The sequence below is a fragment of the Phoxinus phoxinus genome, assembly GCF_949152265.1.
Source record: "Phoxinus phoxinus genome assembly, chromosome: 5".
Taxonomy (NCBI): Eukaryota; Metazoa; Chordata; class Actinopteri; order Cypriniformes; family Leuciscidae; genus Phoxinus; species Phoxinus phoxinus.
This window is the reverse complement of record NC_136880.1, coordinates 32,361,371-32,382,196: the sequence shown is the minus strand read 5'-3', so window position 1 is coordinate 32,382,196 and position 20,826 is coordinate 32,361,371. Positions and strand designations below refer to the sequence as shown.

The following is a 20,826-nucleotide window of genomic DNA, read 5'->3' as shown; positions in this document are numbered from 1 at the left end:
GAAGTTATCTTTAATCAAAGTCTGAAAAGTCGTTTGCAACTTCCGGTTCACGCGGACTTTAAGAATTAGTGATTTTACTGTGTGAAATGTCACTGAATTACTGTTTGGAAAAAGTTTTTTTTTATGTGGTCCCCCTTTTTGAATCTAAAACTGAGTCAGGTGATTTGCAGTGTGACATCAGCCGTTCTTGTTGGTTATCAGTAGAGTGTTTGCTGAGATGCACGATTAGACCAAAACGTTGCACATGTTGTGGACTCATATCAGCCAAAAAGAGAGAATCACGAATAAAGTGCTTAGACTTCGAGAGAGCAGAGTATTAAGACATGTAAACCACTAATTTAAGAATCTGTGTGGAGTAAGCTTTTTAAGAGGGATTTCTGCCCGGCCTGTTTGTGCACTGTATTATAGAGTCACAGTGAGGCAAAGGGATAACAAGGGGTTTAACCCCAAAACAACTCTGTTTGTGAAGTCCAAATTATGCTAAAGGATAAGGGAACTCTCCATTGAAATTAAACAGATAAATAAACGATAAATAAACACAAAGTGTAACCACACAGTGACCACTAATACATGCCAAATACAGAAGACCTGTGACCTCTGCCCCCTACAGGACATCCCGTTATTTACTGTGTACATAGACCTATGAACTATGGCGTCTTTTAGACAGATGGATATACTGGTTTAGTTTTATAATACATTATTTTCATAATTCTTTACACAGTAAAATAGACATGTAAACTCTGCAACTAGCCTACACTTCAAAAAATGCTGGGTTGTTTAATTTAAATTTTAAACCCAGCGATTGGGTTTGATGGGTTGAAACGACTCAACATTTTAAATATTCTTTGCAGACTTCCCAGTGACTTATAAATAAAGTTAATATAAAAATAAAAGTCCAGGCCTGTTCCTCTCTCGCTCTTCACTGTCGTCGCTCCTCCTGCTGAGAGATACGAGACCAGTGCGTGGCGCAGGTGTTGCTCATCAGTAATCACGACACCGGCCTCGCGCCGTTCTCTCTCCCTCGGCCTCGTCCACAAGCCTATTCTCTCAGTTTCACCTGAATGGATATAAACACCAAAAAGTAGTTTTAGCAGTTTTAGTCAAAATCATTTGTTACATTATCTAATTAATTATTCAACTTTCTTATACTGTGTAAAAGTAATAGAGAAGGGGGGCATTCTAACCTACTTGTGATCTTGGATGTGATCTTGATTCTAGAAGGATAAAAAAGCCATGCTATGGCAGTAACCCTTGGACTGAGTTTGGGGCTCTTCACATCTGTTCATAGGGGGCTTGTTAAACACAAAGGTCATTCAAACAAACATTGATCCTTTCATTCTCTAATAAGGGGAATGACACACAATTGTAGTTGTCAAGAACAGCTGGTTAGACATTTAATCACATCCAACTGACATTGAAGAATGAATAAAAAAATGACATCTAGTTCTCAATAATTGTCATAAAACATTACTCTGAACATTGTGTAATCGTAGATTACATAAAAAGTTATTTTTGCATGTTGTGTAACATAACTGTTTTTTGGTCATGCATCCCAAAGTTTTCTAGTTAAATGCCCTTATCCCTTCCTTTGAGCCCAACTAAAAATTACAAAGACAATTTGGTAGATTATAGACATATTTATTTCAAGGGTTATAAATGTGGCCATATAGAAAATGTCTTCATATCATTTCAAATAAGACCAATTCATAAATTGATTTTATCTTTGCAAATGATTTGATTGCAAAGACTGAATAATGTTGTTTGATGTAAGTTTATTTTAGTGTTATTGTGCAATTTAGAGAATTGTGCTATGGTCAGTGGGGTACAGCTGAAAGCCACTGTATCAACTGTACCAGAATTGTCTCGGATGCTGTTAAAGCCTAGACATGTGGGATGAACAACCTCATCTAATACCACAATTAGTAACTGTTGACTAAAAAAAAAAAAAAGAGTATGAGTGAATGAGTCAGTTAGCCTACTCCCTTACTGACTGAGTGAATGCTATTTGTTTGCTTTTACAGTGAGCTGGTTTTTAATAGTTCAATATTTTTTGTAATTTTGTAAAAAACTGTTGTTCAGAATTTTAGAGATTAGCTATTACTAATTTGAACTCTTAATCTTAATTGGTCAGTTATTTACTTTAAGGAAAAAAGAGAAGAGTTTAAGTTAAATTATTTTTAATATCAGATTTGTTTTGGTCGGATTTCACATATTTGAAGTGGAGATGTGGACACATGCAAGTCAAATCATAACTTAAAGCTACAATATGTAATTTTTAAACCTAATCTCTTACAATAACAAAGGCGTAGGTTATGACGCATAAGCGGAATTATGGAACTTGTCGTCAAGCTGATGGATCTAATAATGTTTATGGATGAGTGAATACATTGATGTTTTTAACATGACTGTGGTGAATCAGGGCGCGATTGCTAATGGGAGACATTATATCAGTACTGAGAACAGGCGCGCTCAACTCCCAAACCGTTTTTGGGTGCGAGTATTAAAAAATGTGTCAAATAAAGATGAAAAACCGCATTCTATCTCATATATTTATTTACACCATGTCCACACAGACGCGTTTCAGCCTAAGCCATCAACACACTGATGGTGGCTTAGACAGATATCAGCACCACACGCGAGTCCCACGGATATAAAGGAATAAAGACGTTTCATTCTACCGAATTACATGCAAGTGCTGAATTAATACTCACACAGGTCAGTTTATTAGATGAATTAAACTAACACAGCACTGTTTCACTTGGTCTACAACACTATCACACAAAACTGCATTTGAGTGTGTTGAAAGTTATAATGTTATGTGTTAGTTTGTCTGTATGAGACTAGTGCAAGCTAGATCAACATTAAAATAACATACTGATCATATTCTAACATTTCATCATGTTGAGCTATATAACATTGTTTCATGTACATTTGCTCACCTGTCTAATAAAGTTCATGCAAGAGTGGCGTCTCTGTCAAGTCGAACTTTGTCACGGATGTGGAGCTCTTGGCATCTCGAAAACGCCACGCCAATATTGTTCCTCGTTTTATTTCTCCTTTTGTCCCAAAGTCTGCTTGCCATGGTCCATAATGTTTGAACGAAACAACAGCGTGAGCGTGCCGCTAGACGTAACGTCTATCCTATGCGTCTATCGCCTTGGTTACTATGGCAGTACGAGCTGAAACCAGGAATAACGCGGATATTACGTCACTGACAGGCGACAAGTGAACAGGGGGCCAGGGACAATCCATTATTTAAAATGGGAATTTCTCTGAAATTAAAAATCTTTGGGAACTACACAACTGCAGGAAATATATCACACTGTGCAAGTGATTTTTGGATATTTTATTACAAAAATCTTACATGTTGTAGCTTTAAATGTGACAAATAGAAACATTAACAGAGCCGTTTTCGACATAGGCCTATTAGGTATGCAAATGAGTATGCGACTATGCGTGAATGTGTGCATATTAAAAAAGTGTGAATAATTCAAACTGATTACAATAAATTCTAGTTCCCTTTCGAAACGGTATCACATTAGGTGAATCAGGCTGTGGGGGGTTGGACCTCCATTTTCTCCGAATTTGTTAACGTTTGCCTATGGTATTTCAGCCTGCCAAAACGAACCTTTCTGTGAGCAGAATAGGTTTCTGAATAGGTTTGGTGATGGAAAAGGAGAAAAAGTGAAAAGCCTGAGTTCCATCGCCTCAAGGTGGACCATCGCTGTGTCACACCTGTGGCCCCTTGGAAGGATCCTTGCCTATATTGGGCAAGCATTGCCTGAACTACAGAAGGAAGGTTTTCACAACAGATGCCTCCAACTTGGGTTGGGGAACTCTGTGCGAGGGCAGACTGGAGTTCGGCTTCTGGTCCAGCCTGGAGCAACGCCTGCATATCAACTGCCTCGAAATGATGGCAGTTTTCTGGCTCTCAAAACCCTCCTGCCAGCCCTAGCACCACGTCCTTGTCTGTTCGGACAACATGGCGGTGGTGGTCTTCATAAATTGCAGGGTGGCCTTAGGTTGTGGTCACTTTACAAAATGGCAAGACGTCTCCTCCTATGGGCACAGTGCAAGCTGGGCTCCCTGAGGGCAGTGCACGTGCCGGTCTTGACTGTGTTTGCTGAGGCTCTAGCCTCGTAACTAGCCTATGTTTCCTAGGGTCCTCGTATTGGCTCCAGACTGGGCCCATAGGACAGCTTTTGTTCTGCGCTTGTAGCACGGCGCTATGGTATATTGTTCCCCAAAACGTGATTCACAAAATGGGAGAGAGAGACCGTTTCGAAAGGGAACACTCCAGTTACTAATGTAACTTTGGTTCCCTGAAATAACGGGAAGGAGTGTGCTCTGCCGTGCTCTACAGCTGCATGCGAGTCAACGCTGCCGCTTCTCAGTCATGCTCATTCCCATTATCTCAGGAAACCAAGGTTATGTTAGTAACCCAGCAAAATCATTTAATGATGTTTTAAACAAAGTTCGGGAGGAGTATGTTCAAATAATCAAACAATTACCATGTCTACCCTATCAGCATGAGAGGAAGCATATATATATTCACTCTGTCAACTCACCTAACATTCCTTGACAGTTTTCAGCATCCTTCACCACCCAGACTCCTCACTCTTGGCTTATTCTTTCACAACCAGGAATACCGGGGGAGTACTCTGGGTTCGCATTTATTCTATCTGACTTATTTGTAAGTGTGAACTCGTGAACTGTTATTCATAATTAGGGCTGGGCAAAAAAATAGTTTATTACCTAAAATAAAAAGAGTTTAATATACAGGTTTGTGGGTGGCTCTATTTCTTTTTATTAATTAACCACTCGTAAACTTATGTTCACCGTTTAAAAATAAATAAATATAGGATTTGTATTAAATCTATATTCATTGAGTCGAATCGGGAATCGAAATCGGATTTAGAATCGAAATTGAATCGAGAATCGAATTCAGAGCTTGTGAATCGAAATCGAATCGAAACATCTGAATCGATACCCAGCCCTATTCTTAATGTGTATTTTGCTGTAGCCTAACTTTTAAAATCCAACCTATGTAAACTTTATTGTGTAATCATTTTCATGAAAGAAGTGCCTTTGGCTTCAGATGTCAAATCTTGATACCAATGGATAAAGAACTTCTGTAAATAGCAGTGAGGCCATTTTTTCAAGAGCCTGTCCCACAGTTTAATAATATTATAAAGAGACTTTATAAAAAATATGTTTCCTGTGAAGCACTGTGTGAACTGTGTGGTCAGAGAAAGTCTACCAAAGCAGAGATCCATGTGTCATAGATCCAAGATTATTTTAATGAAAGAAGTGTGATACATTGCATTCGCACAAAGTAATACTGTGAAGAGAAATTTTACAAAAAAACTACAGAAGCAAGATCTCGTAACTTATACCTACACAATATACTCTGATTCACCTCAGATAAAAACTATAATAAATCATTATAAATAGTTGCTGATCAAATACTGATCTGAACAATTTACATTTGCTCGTTCATCTCTCCAGGAGATGCTATTATTATTAGTTACCATGATCTGGTCTGTTTTAATTCATATCTATATTTTATGTTCACACATTTATATTTTGTATGAGGTTTTCTATGAGCTAAGTCAACTGAGTTTACATTGCGACACTTTCTCATGCCACAAACCAGTGATTGAGAATATGTTGTGTGAATATGACGGGGAACAAAATAATAATAATGTATTAAAAATAAATAAAATCGACCACAACACATCTCACAGTAGCTCATTATTCAAGGCTGTATTAAGGCATGCCGCTGCACAGTCCAGGTCTCTGGTCGGTCTCAGTAAAAACATTAGTATTGATGCCTTGGGATTTGAGGATGTCTAACAGCTCAGAGACGGTCTCCTTGGGAAGTGTGCGTGTCCTGCTCATGATCCAGGAAAACTCAGCGTGAAAGAGACCGGCGAAATCAGAGCACGAGTAAACCAGGGTGTATTCATCATAATCAGTAGCCAGCACCCAGTAAGGGGCATCAGGAGCGTCTGAAAGAGAACATCATGGATAACTCAAATCAAAGATTCCTAAATAAAATCAAATAAACCAGCTGAAAATAATGCTTTGTTTAGACTTACTTTCAAAGAAGCTGACTTCAAGTTTGGCAGGCTCTGATGCATCTACAATCTTGGCAGTTCCCTCAATGAAGTTGATAGTGCCATTTGCACTGTGAGGATGTTCAGAGAAAATATATTAAATTCATTTGAGCCATTTCAGAAGAAAGTGCAAAACTCAATGATTCACAGCAAAATTCAGAATAAATTTTACTTTATTTATTATTTTATTTGTAAATATACTTCTTATTTTCCAAATTAACAAATTACCCTGGACCACAAAACCAGTCACATGGGTCATTTTTATTTTATTATAGATTTATACATCGTGAATAAGATGAATAAATAAGCTTTCTATTGATGTTATTAGGATTGGACAATATCTGGCCGCCGAGATACAACTATTTGAAAATCTGGAATATGAGGGTGGAAATAAATAGCCTGACTCCGCCCTCCTACGTACTTCCGCTCAATTTTCATTTTCCTTAAGTACTACGTCTGGGATTGTGGTATATTCTTGGGTTTTCTCCAGTCATTTTTTTACCGGTCCAATCGGCGAACAGAGGGCGTGGCTGAGAACGATGACGTTGAGGTCGTGTGCTAGTTTGAGTCGTCATACGTCACAACCAAACATTAGCGATTGGTTATGGCAGATCCAGAGTGACTCTGGGCAGATCCAATAGTTTTAAACTTCAACAGAGTACCCGCCTTCAAGGAAGTTAACGCTTGTCAATGGAGAGAGACCAGACTCTCTATACAAATGAAATGTGTTTTCAAAAATTAAATTTCTGTTTATGTCCACGACTGTGCTGCACTCACTCACAAAAATAAATGTTTTATATATTTACGGTAGGAAATTTACAAAATATCTTAATGGAACATGATTTTTACTTAATATTCTAATTATTGTTGGCATAAAAGAAATATCGATAATTTTGACCCATACAATGTATTGTTGGCTATTGCCACAAATATACCCGTGTGACTTATGACTGATTTTGTGATCCAGCGTCACATATTATATTTTATATTGTAGGCTACTATTTGCTCATCAATACTTACAGAAGCTCATCATTTCGAACCAGGACAATGCCGTCACTCAAAGTGTAAGTGGCCTGGCAGCACTCGCCCAACTGGAACGGGGCTGGAATCTTCATGATCTCATGCCATCTGCCCATGTACTATAAAAGAACAAAATGATAAGAAGTTATGCAACAGGATTTTTGTATAAATATATATGATTAATAAGTCATGGTAACTTATGTTTTTACATTACTTTAACTCATCAAAATAATATTTTTTGTAAGTTATATGCGATTCAACTCGATTTTTTAAAAGTCTGTTTAATGTAATTTAAGATTAAATGACTTGTACAACCAAGTTAATTATATAGCCAGCAGCTGAACTTAAGTTTTTAAATAGATGGATTTTTTACAGTAAGCAAAAGTTTACCCTAGTAGGATCAAAGTTTTGCTGAACAGGAGGTTCTGGACATTTTCCAGAGCTGATGGACTGAGCGCTGACCGTCAGCACGGACAGCAAAGTCAAAGACAGAACCTGAAGAGCCTGCATTCTTTCAGTTTGAACCTGAAAAAACAGAAATTCATACTTAATGAGCATAACAAGAAAATGTACGTTAAAGGTTAATAGTTGGAGACTCAAAGCAATCACCCTGTTTGGACTCAAGAGTGGAAGGTAAAGAACAGTGACAAAGTTTAGTATATATAGACCATTACATCTTTTGGTTATATCACTAACTCCACCCCCTTCAACTTAAAATAAACCTCATTAGAACAGGTTTGGGGAACCTGGGCATCTGCTCAAACTGATGTTGAAGGTTAAGTAAACACACCTTGAGTTGAACTTCTCAGAAGAAGGTGATCAACCAGTCACGGGTATAGCTTTCCACATCTTTGAAACTAAAGCTTTAAAATAAAACTCAAAGATTTTCAGAGAATCAATGTGCCGTCAGTATTTTAGTGACCAATTATTTAGCTTATTTTACATGATTGTACATTTTATATAAGAAAAAATTAGAATTTATTTTGTGACAAAACATAAAAGCTTTAAATTGTGTGAATGTGCTTATCTAGGCTAAGTCCCATTTCTGTCACGTAAGCAACATTTTAGCCTGAAGAAATGTATTTTAAGCTAAAGACAATCAAAACACTGATAAAAAAGGTAGCAATTTATCATTTAAAGTTTAATTCTCCAGCACCATCTCTGAATCATTGTGTGATTTATCGGTGATTTACGTTTTCCTGAAGAAACTGCTGGAATCCATCAAGCTTTTTACAATTATGTTGGTTTAAAGCACTTTGCTTTGAAGTCTGATAACTTTATTATCATTACTCTATGAATTTGGATTTTATGTTTTGTCACATTGCATCTTGCAACCTTAAGGGTGAATATTGTTTTTCCTTTTCTAGAATTAAATTACACCCAAAATGTTTAAACATTTGGACTTTATAGTCTTCAATGAAGGTTCGAAACTTTGAAAATTCCGGTTTAGTTTGTTACCCATGATATATTAAATAAAAAATAAATTGGCCAATATATCAATAAAACTCAAATGTTTTTGAGTTCTTCACATAATATCCATGAAGTTATTCAATGTTTTTCCATTCATCCTTTTGTTACGAAACGTATGTCCTCAATTGGAGGTTGAGTCACACATGTGTTCTTATCACACTAGTGTTGTTTGAGTTATCACAAACACCTGCAACATGCAAAACACACAACACGTGAGGATACAGTCATTATGTAAAGACACATGTCTACTGCATACATTTTGGGGAGAAATAGCCTGCACGTGGCAGTTTTTATATAAGAAAGAGTTCATGTGTGCCTCCCCCATTCCCTCGCTCCTAATGGGCCAAGCTTATAACAATAACATAGGACCTTGAGAAGAGGGACAATAGAAAGTTCCTCAGTTTAATCAATGCTCATGTCCCACAATAACGGTTAATTAAGAATTGATTCAGAAATACAAATAAAAGCTAGGATGAAGTGTCACCGCTTGTTTTTGGCAGCAAAGCGTTTGATAAGACAGAGATGAGCATCCTCATAAAATATATGTCGCCCTCTATCTGTCAGCATCAGAATTACATTCATTCAGCTGCTAAATTTAGAAGCACAGGTTCATTGTCACAGATCATCACAACTTACTTTTACTTTCCCCCAGACAGTTATGCCCTAAACTTGAACTTCAAAAACACAAATGGAATGTTTATAAAAAAGACTGTTTAGACAAAGCGACACTGTATGTTTAGTTTAGATATTCATTAACGAAACATCACTTATAATAATAATAATAATTCATTACATTTATATAGCGCTTTTCTGGACACTCAAAGCGCTTTACATAGAAGGGGGGGAATCTCCTCAACCACCACCAATGTGCAGCATCCACCTGGATGATGCGACGGCAGCCATATTGCGCCAGAACGCCCACCACACACCAGCTTACTGGTGGAGAGGAGACAGTGATGAAGCCAATCAGTATATATAGGAGGATGATTAGGAGGCCATGATGGACAGAGGCCACTGGGCAAATTTGGCCAGGATGCCGGGGTTACACCCCTACTCTTTCGAAAGACATCCTGGGATTTTTAATGACCACAGAGAGTCAGGGCCTCGGTTTAACGTCTCATCCGAAGGACGGCGCTCTTTGTCAGTATAGTGTCCCCGTCACTACACTGGGGCGTTAGGACCCACACAGACCACAGGGTGAGCGCCCCCTGCTGGCCACACTAACACCTCTTCCAGCAGCAACCTGGTTTTCTCAGGAGGTCTCCCATCCAAGTACTAACCAGGCTCAGCCCTGCTTAGCTTCAGTGGGCAACCAGTCTTGGGCTGCAGGGTGATATGGCTGCTGACCATATCACTGATATGGCTGCTGATCACTTACTTCATGTTGGGCATAAACTGTAGTAGGCTAATTCATAACTGAATGTGAGGAGACAAGAATCATTTCATGGAGCTGTTTTCGACATAGGCATATGAACGAGTAAAAGTGATTGTGTGCATATATTAAAGGTACGGTAGGCATTTCTCGGAGCGGCTAGCAATATAGGGCTAGCTTAGTAAAATCCCACCCTCCCTTCAGAGCGCTCTCTCCAAGCCAAGCCTCCTTCAAAAACACATGAACGCATAGCCTACAGCAGGGAGAAAACAAAACCGAAGACATAGTGTTAAATTACCTGTTAAATTATGTCTACATACAGTAATATTACAATAATAATGAAAGTAAAGAGCACTGACCTGTACCACCTGACTGTTGCAGATTTATTTAGCCATTGATAGTGCTGCCATTGAAATGCATAAATTCGATGAACAAACCGCTCTGATAACGTCTCAGGTTTCCATCTCTTCCAAATTAGAGTACCGGTAGTTACGGTGTGAAAGCAGCATAAGCTTGTTGCTTTGGTCCAGGAAGAACTGTAAAAGGTTGCTCCTGTTTCAGTTGCGGTGCCTGATCTTACTCTGCATAGCTTGTGTGATGTTGGCGTGAGCAGGGTGCGCGAAGGTATGAAAATACCTTGTTGTTTGATATAATGTTGACAGGCAGTTAGCACATATCATACCATATCACCTGCAAGTGTGCACTTTGCAGAGAAAAAACACAGAAGGTTACGTTAATTCAACTTTATTATAACTGCATGGTAACAATTGCACTTCCAAAAGTCTTTTGTGAAAAAAAGATAAAAATTTAATAAACAAATATACACATTTCTTTTGAGTATAATAAATCATAAAAAGCAAAGAACAACCAAACCGGGTTCTGTACATGGCAGACAGGGAGCGTAGTCGAAAGCCGGGCGATAAAGGTTGGTAAGGATTAAAGGATGAATACTAAAATAGCTAACGTTAGCATACACCAGTAAGTTACTGTAATTTACGCAAGATCGCAAACTCCATGAATTATCAGCTAACGTTATTCTGTCCCTTCAGTTAGACAGAACAATTATGTCACATTAGACAAGGAAGTTGTAGGTTGTGTTTGAATAATGAAGCATCTTATTTAATTGAGGTAAAGGCAATATTCACATATCCTTGCTCGATGAAGAAGGAGACAACACAATGAGCCCAACGGGCGGTTGAAATTTAAAAGGCTGATTCACGCTGCAGGGCAGAGTATGTCATCCAGTGGTTGTCCAGACACCCTAGGCACAACCTTAAAGCAACACTACAGAAAATGTTCCTGTATCAGGGGTTCATCAAGTCGTAACAGGGTGAAAGGCACTTCTGGATTCGCTTTGCAGCCCTAATCTGCTGTATAACCACACTATGTAAGTTTGTCAGATCGGCTCGCGTTTCTTTGACTTGCTTTACGTCAAGCGTTACAATAGTCATTATTTAGTTTTTCTTCGTTTCTGATGTCGCTTAGGGTTGCCACCCGTCCCTTAAAATACGGAATCGTCCCGTATTTACAAGTAAGATGATGCGTCCCGTACAAGCGGCAACCTCCCCGTCTCTCTCTTGAAACCAACACGGAAGTGAATTAAACGGCAATTCATCGACTGGCCGCTTGAGGCTGGCTGCAGAAGGGAGTCAAATCTGTATCTCCCCCATGTTAAAATGCCCAACTTTACAGCAGAACAAAACATGTTTACAGCCTGGTTCTCTCTGTGGCTTTGGTCTATAAAGCTAACTTTGCCCTTCATAACAACTGTGAGGGGGGTGCATTTTTTTATAACTCGCCCGTGTAGTTGATTAATATTTAAAGTTCTGCAAAATTAAGGGTGTGTCCACTTTTGAGTGACAGGCGGATTCCCGCTGATGTAAATGCTAGCCGGTTAGCAGTCACTTCACTTCAGCAAATTCCAGCAGCTGAATTTGCCATCTCTGCCGTGTTTGTGCTTTTATTCGGGATTATTTCATATAATTTAATACACCCGTGACCCATTACTTCGCCCAAGGCTTTGGATTCCGCCGTTTTTCGTCGAGTGTCGTTCGAGAGAACAGCCAGCGCTGTATTCCAGTGGTTTTCCTCTGTGAACATGCACTAATGGATGTGATGTCTGACAATTTCGTTGCTTTTTGGAGTTTTCAGATTTAAAAACGTCTATAGATATAAAGGCTACACTCGTTCTGCGGTGCCGTTGCTCTGGGACAGATTATAACATGCTAATGTACCATCAGATGAGATCCTGCAGGTGTCTGTGTTTCTCCGTTCATGCAATAAATGCACATCCTTGAATGAGCGCGTATTTCTAGCGCATTTACTTGAACTTCATAGGTAATAAATCTATGTTTTGACTCATTTGAGAATTGAGATGCGGCCAAAATCAGAATTTAAAATGGACTGAATAATAAAGCTCTCTACGAACTTGACGAGCGATGCCGCGCTGACGGACCAGAGACTGTAATAAAGAGTGACTGACATGTATGCACATAATCACGGTCACACACACTCTCAGAGTAGCCTAATATTGGTCTGATGCGCGTGATGGGGGGCGTGATTGGATGATGACAGGTGTTGTGATCAGCACTGCTGTTGTATCAGTCAGTGGTTAGATCAGCGTAGCAGTCAATAAATGGGAAAAAGGAGGTCACGTAGGCTCAATATACGGGTAGCAATGTATTTAGCTACTTTTCAAATACAACATGTAAACTTTGTGTGATCAGTCACAAAATATGTCAAAAAACTTCTGTAAATAAAGGACGGAGACTCTTTTCTCAAGGGCCTGTCCCACATTTTAATAATATTATAGAATTTATAAAAATATGTTTCTTGTAAAACACTGTGTGAACAGGACTGTCATGGAGTGGGCTTCTCCTCCTGGCCTCAGTTTATCACTTCATCCCACTTGTTCCACAACATCCAGTATTCGTCATCAACCCATCATGAGACAAAGGATCGCAAAGCACTATCTTATCAATTTCACAGCTGCACAACTCAGACATATATCCCAAAGAAATATAAATGATCTGATTAGAGCAGTGATTGAGCTCAATTTAGAGTATTCATGGAATGCAGACCATGGAATTTAGCAGATGATCCCACAGGCCGTGCACTCCAAAAAAAGTTCCATTTACAAGGTGTCTTTCTATGTTGGAAACTTTCTCTCTGAGTAAAATTGAAAGGATTATGCTACAAACATAGTTAGTTTGATTTGCAATTAAGTTAACAGAAGTTAAAAGGTATAATTTTGGTTGAAGCCAAGGTTAAGGCCTTTGAGAGCAGTTCATTGTATCTTATTGGTAACACTTCTTTTTCAAATGTATGTAGTATTAATGTAATTTGCATGTCATCATTAAAATAGTTAACTATTGGCAACATTTTAGAAAGGATGCATTTCTTGCAAGAGAATAACCTACAAAAATTCCACAATAGCTAGTTGAATATTTGCATGATTAACTTTATAATGTCAACTGAAAAGTAATTAGACCACAACACATCTCACAGTAGCTCATTATTCAAGGCTGTATTAAGGCATGCCGCTGCACAGTCCTGGTCTCTGGTCGGTCTCAGTAAAAACATCAGTATTGACGCCTTGGGATTTGAGGATGTCTAACAGCTCAGAGACGGTCTCCTTGGGAAGTGTGCGTGTCCTGCTCATGATCCAGGAATACTCAACGTAAAAGAGACCGGCGAAATCAGAGCACGAGTAAATCAGGGTGTATTCATCATAATCAGTAGCCAGCACCCAGTAAGGTCCAGGAGGAGCATCTAAAAGAGATCATCACGGATAACTCAAATCAAAGATTCATAAAAAATAAAAAAAATAAACCAACTGAAAAGAATGATTTGTTTAGACTTATACCTTCAAAGAAGCTGACTTCAAGTTTGGCAGGCTCTGATGCATCTACAATCTTGGCAGTTCCATCAATGAAGCTGATAGTGCCATTAGCACTGTGAGGATGTTCAGAGAAAAGATGTTCAGAAGAAAGTGCAAAATTCGTTTGAATATTCTGAATATCAGAATCCATTTTTATATTTTTTATTTGTTATTTTATATACTTGTTATATTCTGAATATTAACAAATGTATGATATTTTATTTATATTGTACTATTTTCTCATCAATATTTACAGAAGCTCATGATTCCGAACCAGGACAATGCCGTCACTCAGAGTGTAAGTGGCCTGGCAGCACTCGCCCAACTGGAACGGGGATGGAATCTTCATGATCTCATGCCATCTGCCCATGTACTATAAAAGAACAAAATGATAAAAAGTTATGCAACACGATTTTGTCCTGTGATGAAAATGAAGTTTCATATGAACAAATACTAATTATATAGATACTAATCATTTTTGTTATCAATATGGGATTTATTTCAGTATGATAAAGTTATATGAGATTCAACTCAATTTTTTTTAAAAGTCTGTTTAAAGTAATTTAAGATTAAATGACTTGTACAACCAAGTTAATTATATAGCCAGCAGCTGAACTTAAGTTTTTAAATATGTGGATTTTTTACAGTAAGCAAAAGTTTACCCTAGCAGGATCAAAGTTTTGCTGAACAGGAGGTTCTGGACATTTTCCAGAGCGGGTGGACTGAGCGCTGACCGCCAGCACGGACAGCAAAGTCAGAGACAGAACCTGAAGAGCCTGCATTCTTTCAGTTTGAACCTGAAAAAACAGAAATTCATACTTAATGAGCATAAGAAAATGTGCATTAAAGGTTGGATAGTTGCAGACTCAATTTTCAAGCATCACCTTACCTATTTGGACTCAAGAGTGGAAGGTAAAGAACAATCACAAAGTTTAGTATATATAGACCATTACATCTTTTGGTTATATCACTAACTCCACCCCCTTCAACTTAAAATAAACCTCATTAGAACAGGTTTGGGGAACCTGGGCATCTGCTCAAACTGATGTTGAAGGTTAAGTAAACACACCTTGAGTTGAACTTCTCAGAAGAATGTGATCAACCAGTCACGGGTATAGCTTTCCACATCTTTGAAACTAAAGCTTTAAAATAATACTCAAAAGGTTTCCTTTGAATCCATGTGCCGTCAGTATTTTAATGACCAATTATTTAGCTTATTTTACATGATTGTACATTTTATATAAGAAAAAAATATAATTTATTTTGTGACAGAACATAAAAGCTTTAAATTGTGTGAATGTGCTTATCTAGGCTAAGTCCCATTTCTGTCACGTAAGCAACATTTTAGCCTGAAGAAATGCATTTTAAGCTAAAGACAATCAAAACACTGATAAAAAAGGTAGCAATTTATCATTTAAAGTTTAATTCTCCAGCACCATCTCTGAATCATTGTTGTTACATCCACCAGTTGGAGTGCCGCAGCCTTTGATCAACACCACTCCTCTCGGATGTGCTTTATCATTGTGAACTTCATTTCCCAGTGTCCATTGCCTGTTCTCATGATTGTTGTGATTATGTTCAGCTGTTTCTTGTTATTTTGGTTTTATGTTAAAGGATAATTCCGGTATTTAACACCTTGAGTCTATATTGTAGTTTGTTTTGGGTGAACAAGAGTGGTGGACAAATTTTTTTTGACAATGGTTCCTCTCTCGAGTTTTTGACTATAATAGAATTGGCCATGGACACAACATTGGAGTCAATGGGCATGTCCGAAAATGTCATTAAAACAGCCAATAATGTTCGTTTACAAAACTGTTAAACTCACCGAGTGGTTAGTGGTGTTCGTTGACGATTATAAACAATATATCGTCGCAATATATGATTCCAATCCGTTTATTTTGCTATAGTGGAACTATTTTTTCAGACTCTTCACAACTGTGTAACTTCCGCTCAATATTTGAATCTGAAGCGTTAGCACACTTCCGACCACTTGATGGCGATAACCGATGTTTATGTCTCGCGGGACACTCACGGTCACAGTCGAGTTCAACTTCATATTGCACTGGTCAGTGGTCACGTCTTTCAATATTTTCAAGGTTTTGTTTATTTCGCTTACTCTCCCGGAGCACAGTTGCTCTGCTCGCTAGCCTTATGAGAAACGGAAGCGAGCAAAAAGACTACATCGACCAAATGTAAACAGCCCCCTTTCCGTTTCCGGTAGCGCATTTATATTAACGAGCACTCAGTCCTTCAACAGAATTCAATGGGATTTTACAAAATGACGAATAAAACACGACAGAAACTGTATTTCGCAACACTTTTTGTTTCTGGAACATCAACTAACATCACTAATCACTCGGTGAGTTGCACAGTTTAGAAAACTAATGTTAAAGGTTGTTTTAATGACATTTTCGGACATGCCCATTGACTCCAATGTTAAATGGGTCCATGGCCAATTCTTTTATAGTCAAAAACTCGAGAGAGGAACCATTGTCAAAAAAATGTTGTCCACCACTCTTGTTCATCCAAAACAAACTACAATATAGACTCAAGGTGTTAAATACCGGAATTATCCTTTAACCAAGCATTGCAGCTGAGTGGGTCTGCTTTGACTGTTGGTGTCATGGATGAACGCACCATTCATGATCTACCTGTCACGCCAGAGTCCCTAATTATCACGGCCACCATGCAGTGTCTCCAGCCGTCATGAGCGCCACACCAGATTTTCCTGTTGTCACGGCCAACATGCCAGAACCTGTAGCCATCATGATCGACATTTCGGAACTGAGGAAGACTATCCATGGGCGTTTGGGGTCGATTTCCCGTGTGGCAGACCCACCGCTAACATCAGTACTCGTCGCTCATGAACTCTCTGTTCACTCCAACATGATTACGGAAGTCATCGATGAACAATCTGTCTGCCCTGATACGAATGCAGAGGGCATCCATGAACTTCGTCTACCCAATCATGACCACGGGAGTCGCCCTTGAACTCCCAGCCTGTCCTGCTATGGCCACAGAGGCCATTGCTGAACTTTCTGCCTGTTTTGACAGTCGCAGATGCCAACCTTAAGCTTTCTGTGCCGTTTGTTATAGTCCTGCTTGCTCCACCGTGGTGGGCCTCAGCTACGGTCTTCTGCTCCACCATGGGGATCTTCAGTTCCTTCTACTGTGCACAATGACTTTGCTTTTTCATTGTGAACTTAATTTTCCAGTGTCCATTGCCTGTGCTAATGTTGTAATACGTTCAGCTGTGTCTTATCTTGTTAATGTTTACCTATATAAGACCTGTTTTTTTCTGGTGTTGTCGATTGTGGATGTTTTGAGTATACTTTCAGTTCAGCCTTTGTTTTGGATTTTCTTTCCTTGTTGTTTGGAGTTACCTTGCTGCTTTCGCTCGGTTTGGATTTACTTTGGATATGTTTGTCAAAGACTTTCTTGCAATTGGATCCTATAGCCATAATTTCTGGACGACCACACATAACAATTGTGCACATCTATGACTGACTGATTTGTTTTTCTCAAGAAACTGCCTGAATCCAACAAGCTTTATAGTTCCACAATTCAATAGAGCTTCTGTTGGTTTGACAAAGCTTGGCTTTCAAGTCTGATAACTTTATTCTCATTACTCCATAAATATGAATTCTGTTTTGTTTGTTACCCAAGATATACAAAAAATAAATAAACAATTGGCCAATAAATAACACAACTACATTGCATTTTTTATTTTTTGTATTTCTTCTCATGGCATCAAATATGTTATTCTCTTTTTATGAAAGTTGAATCCTCAACAGGAGGTTGAGTCACACATGAATATTTCACTATGTTCTTATCACACTAGTGTTGTTCAAGTTATCACAAACCTGAAACATGCAAAACACGCAACACGTGAGGATAAGGTCCTTATGTAAACACACGTCTACTGCATACATTTTGGGGGGAAATACAGTGGCAGTTTTGATATAATTTAAGAAAGAGAGTTCATGAGGTGTGCCTCCCCCCGTCCATCTCTCCTAATGGGAGCCAATGATAATAACAATAACGTAACATACAGGTCCTTGAGAAGAGGGACAATAGAAAGTTCAGTTTAATCAATGCTCATGTCCCACACGAGAACAACAGCAGAAACTAAATATTAGTTTTAAAAGGGTTAATTGAGAATTGATTCAGAAATACAAATAAAGGCTAGGATTAAGTGTCACCGCTTGTTTTTGGCAGCGAAGCGTTTGATAAGACAGAGATGAGCGTCCTCATAAAATATATATCGCCCTCTATCTGTCAGCATCAGAATTACATTCAGCCAGCTGCTCAATTTAGAAGCAGGTTCATTGTCACAGATCATCACAACTTACTTTTACTTTCCCCCTGACAGTTATGCCCTAAACTTGAACTTCAAAAACACAAATGGAATGTTTACAGAGAAAAAAGACAATTTAGACAAAGCGACAGTGTACATTTAGTTTAGATATTCATAATGGAACATCCTCTCATGACTTCAATTTGCCTAATCACTTACTTCATGTTGGGAATAAACTGTGGCATCACAAAGACTCTTTCATGACACGTCTTTTCTGCAGTCACATGATCCCAGAGAGAGAATGATTCAAATAAATACTCAGAGCTCCACAGTCCATCTAGTATTCAGCACATCTTTAAGAGGTAAGGATTTGTATTTGTCAAACTGTCTTCTTTACAATGGTTGTTCACCAAGAAATGTAATGGGTTTGGGGTCAATAACATTTTATGCATTTAAATTCAGCAAGGATGCAATAAATTGATCAAAAATGACATTTCAGACATTTGTAATTTTATAAAAGATTTATTAAAAAAAAAAATATGCTATTCTTTATATATTAGAATGATTTCTGAAAGATCATGTGACTGCAGACTGGAGTAATGATGCTGAAAATCTATAGCTTTGCCATCACAGGAATAAATTACATTTGTAAATACATTCAAATAGAAAATAGTTATTTTAAACTGTAATAATATTTCACAATATTACAGTTTTCACTGTATTTTTGATCAAATAAATTCAGCCTTGAGCATAGGAGACTTGTATAAACTTGTACTTGTATGAGACTTCTATAAAAAAAAAAGTTAAAAAAAATATATGCATCACAGAAGCCTTAAACTATGATATACAACTTGAATTAATAATATATAAATTAAGTTGAATTATATGTATTAAATTATAAGACAGGTAAGTTTAGAAAATGTTTTCCGTTATTTGTGTCAGCTGTTAAAAATGCATGCAAATATTTAGTTATTAACACAAATATATTTTACTATTATATTCTTTTCTTTTTTTGGTAAAGGGCATTGCAAGTAAAATGAAGGCTTTTCTGGTTGTTCTGGCCCTTTTTCTGCCCATCATAAATGCCCAGGTGCCTCATTGGGGGCCGTGCCCAGAACCTACTACTCAACCTGCCTTTAACCTAAAGAAGGTAGCGTATTACACCTCAACATATGCAATGACCAGGTCTTCTATTCTGCTCTTAATCTTTTTTTAAATAGTTTGCTTGTCTGCATCCTATTGTAGTTTATGGGCAGGTGGTTTGAGATCGCTAAACTTCCAGCACAGTTTGAGCGAGGGAGATGCATTGAGACTAACTTTACTCTAAAGCTGGATGGAACGGCTCACGTAGTGAGCTCAGAAATTCTGTGAGTACCAACAAGTCAAGCAGTATTTAAAAGGTCACTTTGAATATAATTTCATAACATTCATATTATGCTTTACACAATTGTATAATCAATAAAATAAACTTTATTTTATTAGAAAAGGAGAGCTAAGAACAATTGACGGGACAGCTGTGGTGGAAGACAAAAAAAATCCTGCAAAGCTTGGAATCAGTTTCTCTTATGGTACGAAGCTGATTTTCTTTTTTTGAGCATTTGCTAGATCAAATGCTATGCCATTGCCATGTATAGTTTTCATTCATTTCGAATCGTATTTCATGTTTTGCTTCTCTACTTGAATTGACAGTTTTGCCCTACACTCCATACTGGATTTTGTCCACCGACTATGAGAATTCAGCACTGGTATATTCATGCACTGATGTCTTGAGACTGTTCCATGTAGACTTCGCTTGGATTCTGGGCCGCACCCGATCCCTGCCTGCTGCCACCGTCGACCATGGAAAAGAGGTTTTCACCAATAACAACATCGATGTGAGCAGGATGATCTTAAGCAGACAGCAGGGATGTGACAAAGACCTTTAAATGACTGTCTTATACTAGAAAATACGGTTTTCAATGTTGTGATGTTTTGTGTTGAACAACCTGCGGTCTACAAAAGTAGTATACTATTCCTTTTAAACACGGCTTGGATTATGAAAGTGTTTAATTTAACAAAGTCTTGGATTTATTACTTTACCCAAGTTTCTGCGAACCAGAAATGTAATCCATCTGTTTTGTACTGAATTGAAAACACAAGTTTCCAATTGATCAAAATAAATTAGAGCACTAACCAAAGCCATGTGAACTTGCTTGCCTTGATTCTCAGTGACATTTTAACAAAGGAAAATATGTATCTATGAAATAATCTAGTACCTTCCATTCACATGCACTCCTTAGTACCATTTGGAAACGAGAAAACTATATATGTCATTGTGTGTGATTTCAGAATCATTGATATATTATAGTTTCTGTTTTAGTAAGTTTATGTTGGCATTTTAATTAAAAAACAATAATAATTAATTACATACTATATCCATATAGTTTTAAATATTTTAGTACTTTACCTGAATTTTTTTTTTTCATATATATTATTTGATTTCAGTTTCAGATTTTATTTCAAGGAATATTTTTAAAAATAGCTTTAGTTAACGAGTATAACCCTACATGGAGACAAAAGAAAAGAAAAAGTGGTCAATCATTTGATCACCAGAATTTTATTTCAATATTTGAAACTTTTTTCCACTGATTGACAGGGTCACAGATGTACAATTAGTTATTTAGTTTAA

General features: G+C 37.8%; 3 protein-coding genes across 5 annotated transcripts; 1 reads left to right on the top strand and 2 right to left on the bottom strand.

Annotated features, from left to right (window-relative positions):
- Positions 1-5,033: 5,033 nt before the first annotated feature.
- LOC306999269 (apolipoprotein D-like) lies at positions 5,034-10,693 on the bottom strand. Its single transcript, XM_079613811.1, has 5 exons — positions 10,341-10,693; positions 7,530-7,664; positions 7,140-7,258; positions 6,102-6,190; positions 5,034-6,011 (listed from the first exon to the last, which is right to left on the bottom strand). Exons 2-5 carry the CDS (start codon positions 7,647-7,649, stop codon positions 5,770-5,772), a joined length of 570 nt encoding a protein of 189 aa, XP_079469937.1. The 5' UTR covers positions 7,650-7,664; positions 10,341-10,693; the 3' UTR covers positions 5,034-5,769.
- A 1,974-nt stretch (positions 10,694-12,667) lies between these two features.
- LOC306998206 (apolipoprotein D-like) lies at positions 12,668-15,875 on the bottom strand. Of its 3 annotated transcripts, none has more exons than XM_079612091.1 (5): positions 15,687-15,875; positions 14,524-14,658; positions 14,116-14,234; positions 13,847-13,935; positions 12,668-13,752 (listed from the first exon to the last, which is right to left on the bottom strand). In XM_079612091.1, the coding sequence occupies exons 2-5, from the start codon at positions 14,641-14,643 to the stop codon at positions 13,511-13,513; spliced, it is 570 nt and encodes a 189-aa protein (XP_079468217.1). In that variant the 5' UTR covers positions 14,644-14,658; positions 15,687-15,875; the 3' UTR covers positions 12,668-13,510. The 3 variants fall into 3 exon arrangements, with proteins under 3 accessions (XP_079468217.1, XP_079468216.1, XP_079468215.1); XM_079612090.1 differs by lacking the exon at positions 15,687-15,875 and adding an exon at positions 14,931-15,393 and having other exon boundaries at positions 12,733-13,752; XM_079612089.1 differs by lacking the exon at positions 15,687-15,875 and having other exon boundaries at positions 12,733-13,752; positions 14,524-14,789.
- On the top strand, positions 15,872-20,728 carry apoda.1 (apolipoprotein Da, duplicate 1). The gene is made up of 6 exons (XM_079612093.1): positions 15,872-15,926; positions 18,439-18,520; positions 19,180-19,308; positions 19,404-19,525; positions 19,641-19,726; positions 19,848-20,728. Exons 3-6 carry the CDS (start codon positions 19,195-19,197, stop codon positions 20,081-20,083), a joined length of 558 nt encoding a protein of 185 aa, XP_079468219.1. The 5' UTR covers positions 15,872-15,926; positions 18,439-18,520; positions 19,180-19,194; the 3' UTR covers positions 20,084-20,728.
- Positions 20,729-20,826: the final 98 nt, after the last annotated feature.

Coding starts and splice junctions, on each gene's coding strand:
- LOC306998206 (XM_079612089.1), bottom strand. CDS start 14,691: ATGCTCATTAAGTATGAATTTCTGTTTTTTCAGGTTCAAACTGAAAGA. Junction 13,936..14,115: donor GTTCGGAATCATGAGCTTCT/GTAAATATTGAT, acceptor ACATCCTCACAG/TGCTAATGGCACTATCAGCT. Junction 13,753..13,846: donor TGAAGTCAGCTTCTTTGAAG/GTATAAGTCTAA, acceptor GATCTCTTTTAG/ATGCTCCTCCTGGACCTTAC.
- LOC306999269 (XM_079613811.1), bottom strand. CDS start 7,649: ATGCAGGCTCTTCAGGTTCTGTCTTTGACTTTGCTGTCCGTGCTGACG. Junction 7,259..7,529: donor AAAACTTTGATCCTACTAGG/GTAAACTTTTGC, acceptor GTTCTTTTATAG/TACATGGGCAGATGGCATGA. Junction 6,012..6,101: donor TGAAGTCAGCTTCTTTGAAA/GTAAGTCTAAAC, acceptor GTTCTCTTTCAG/ACGCTCCTGATGCCCCTTAC.
- apoda.1 (XM_079612093.1), top strand. CDS start 19,195: ATGAAGGCTTTTCTGGTTGTTCTGGCCCTTTTTCTGCCCATCATAAAT. Junction 19,309..19,403: donor CTGCCTTTAACCTAAAGAAG/GTAGCGTATTAC, acceptor ATCCTATTGTAG/TTTATGGGCAGGTGGTTTGA. Junction 19,526..19,640: donor GTAGTGAGCTCAGAAATTCT/GTGAGTACCAAC, acceptor TTATTTTATTAG/AAAAGGAGAGCTAAGAACAA.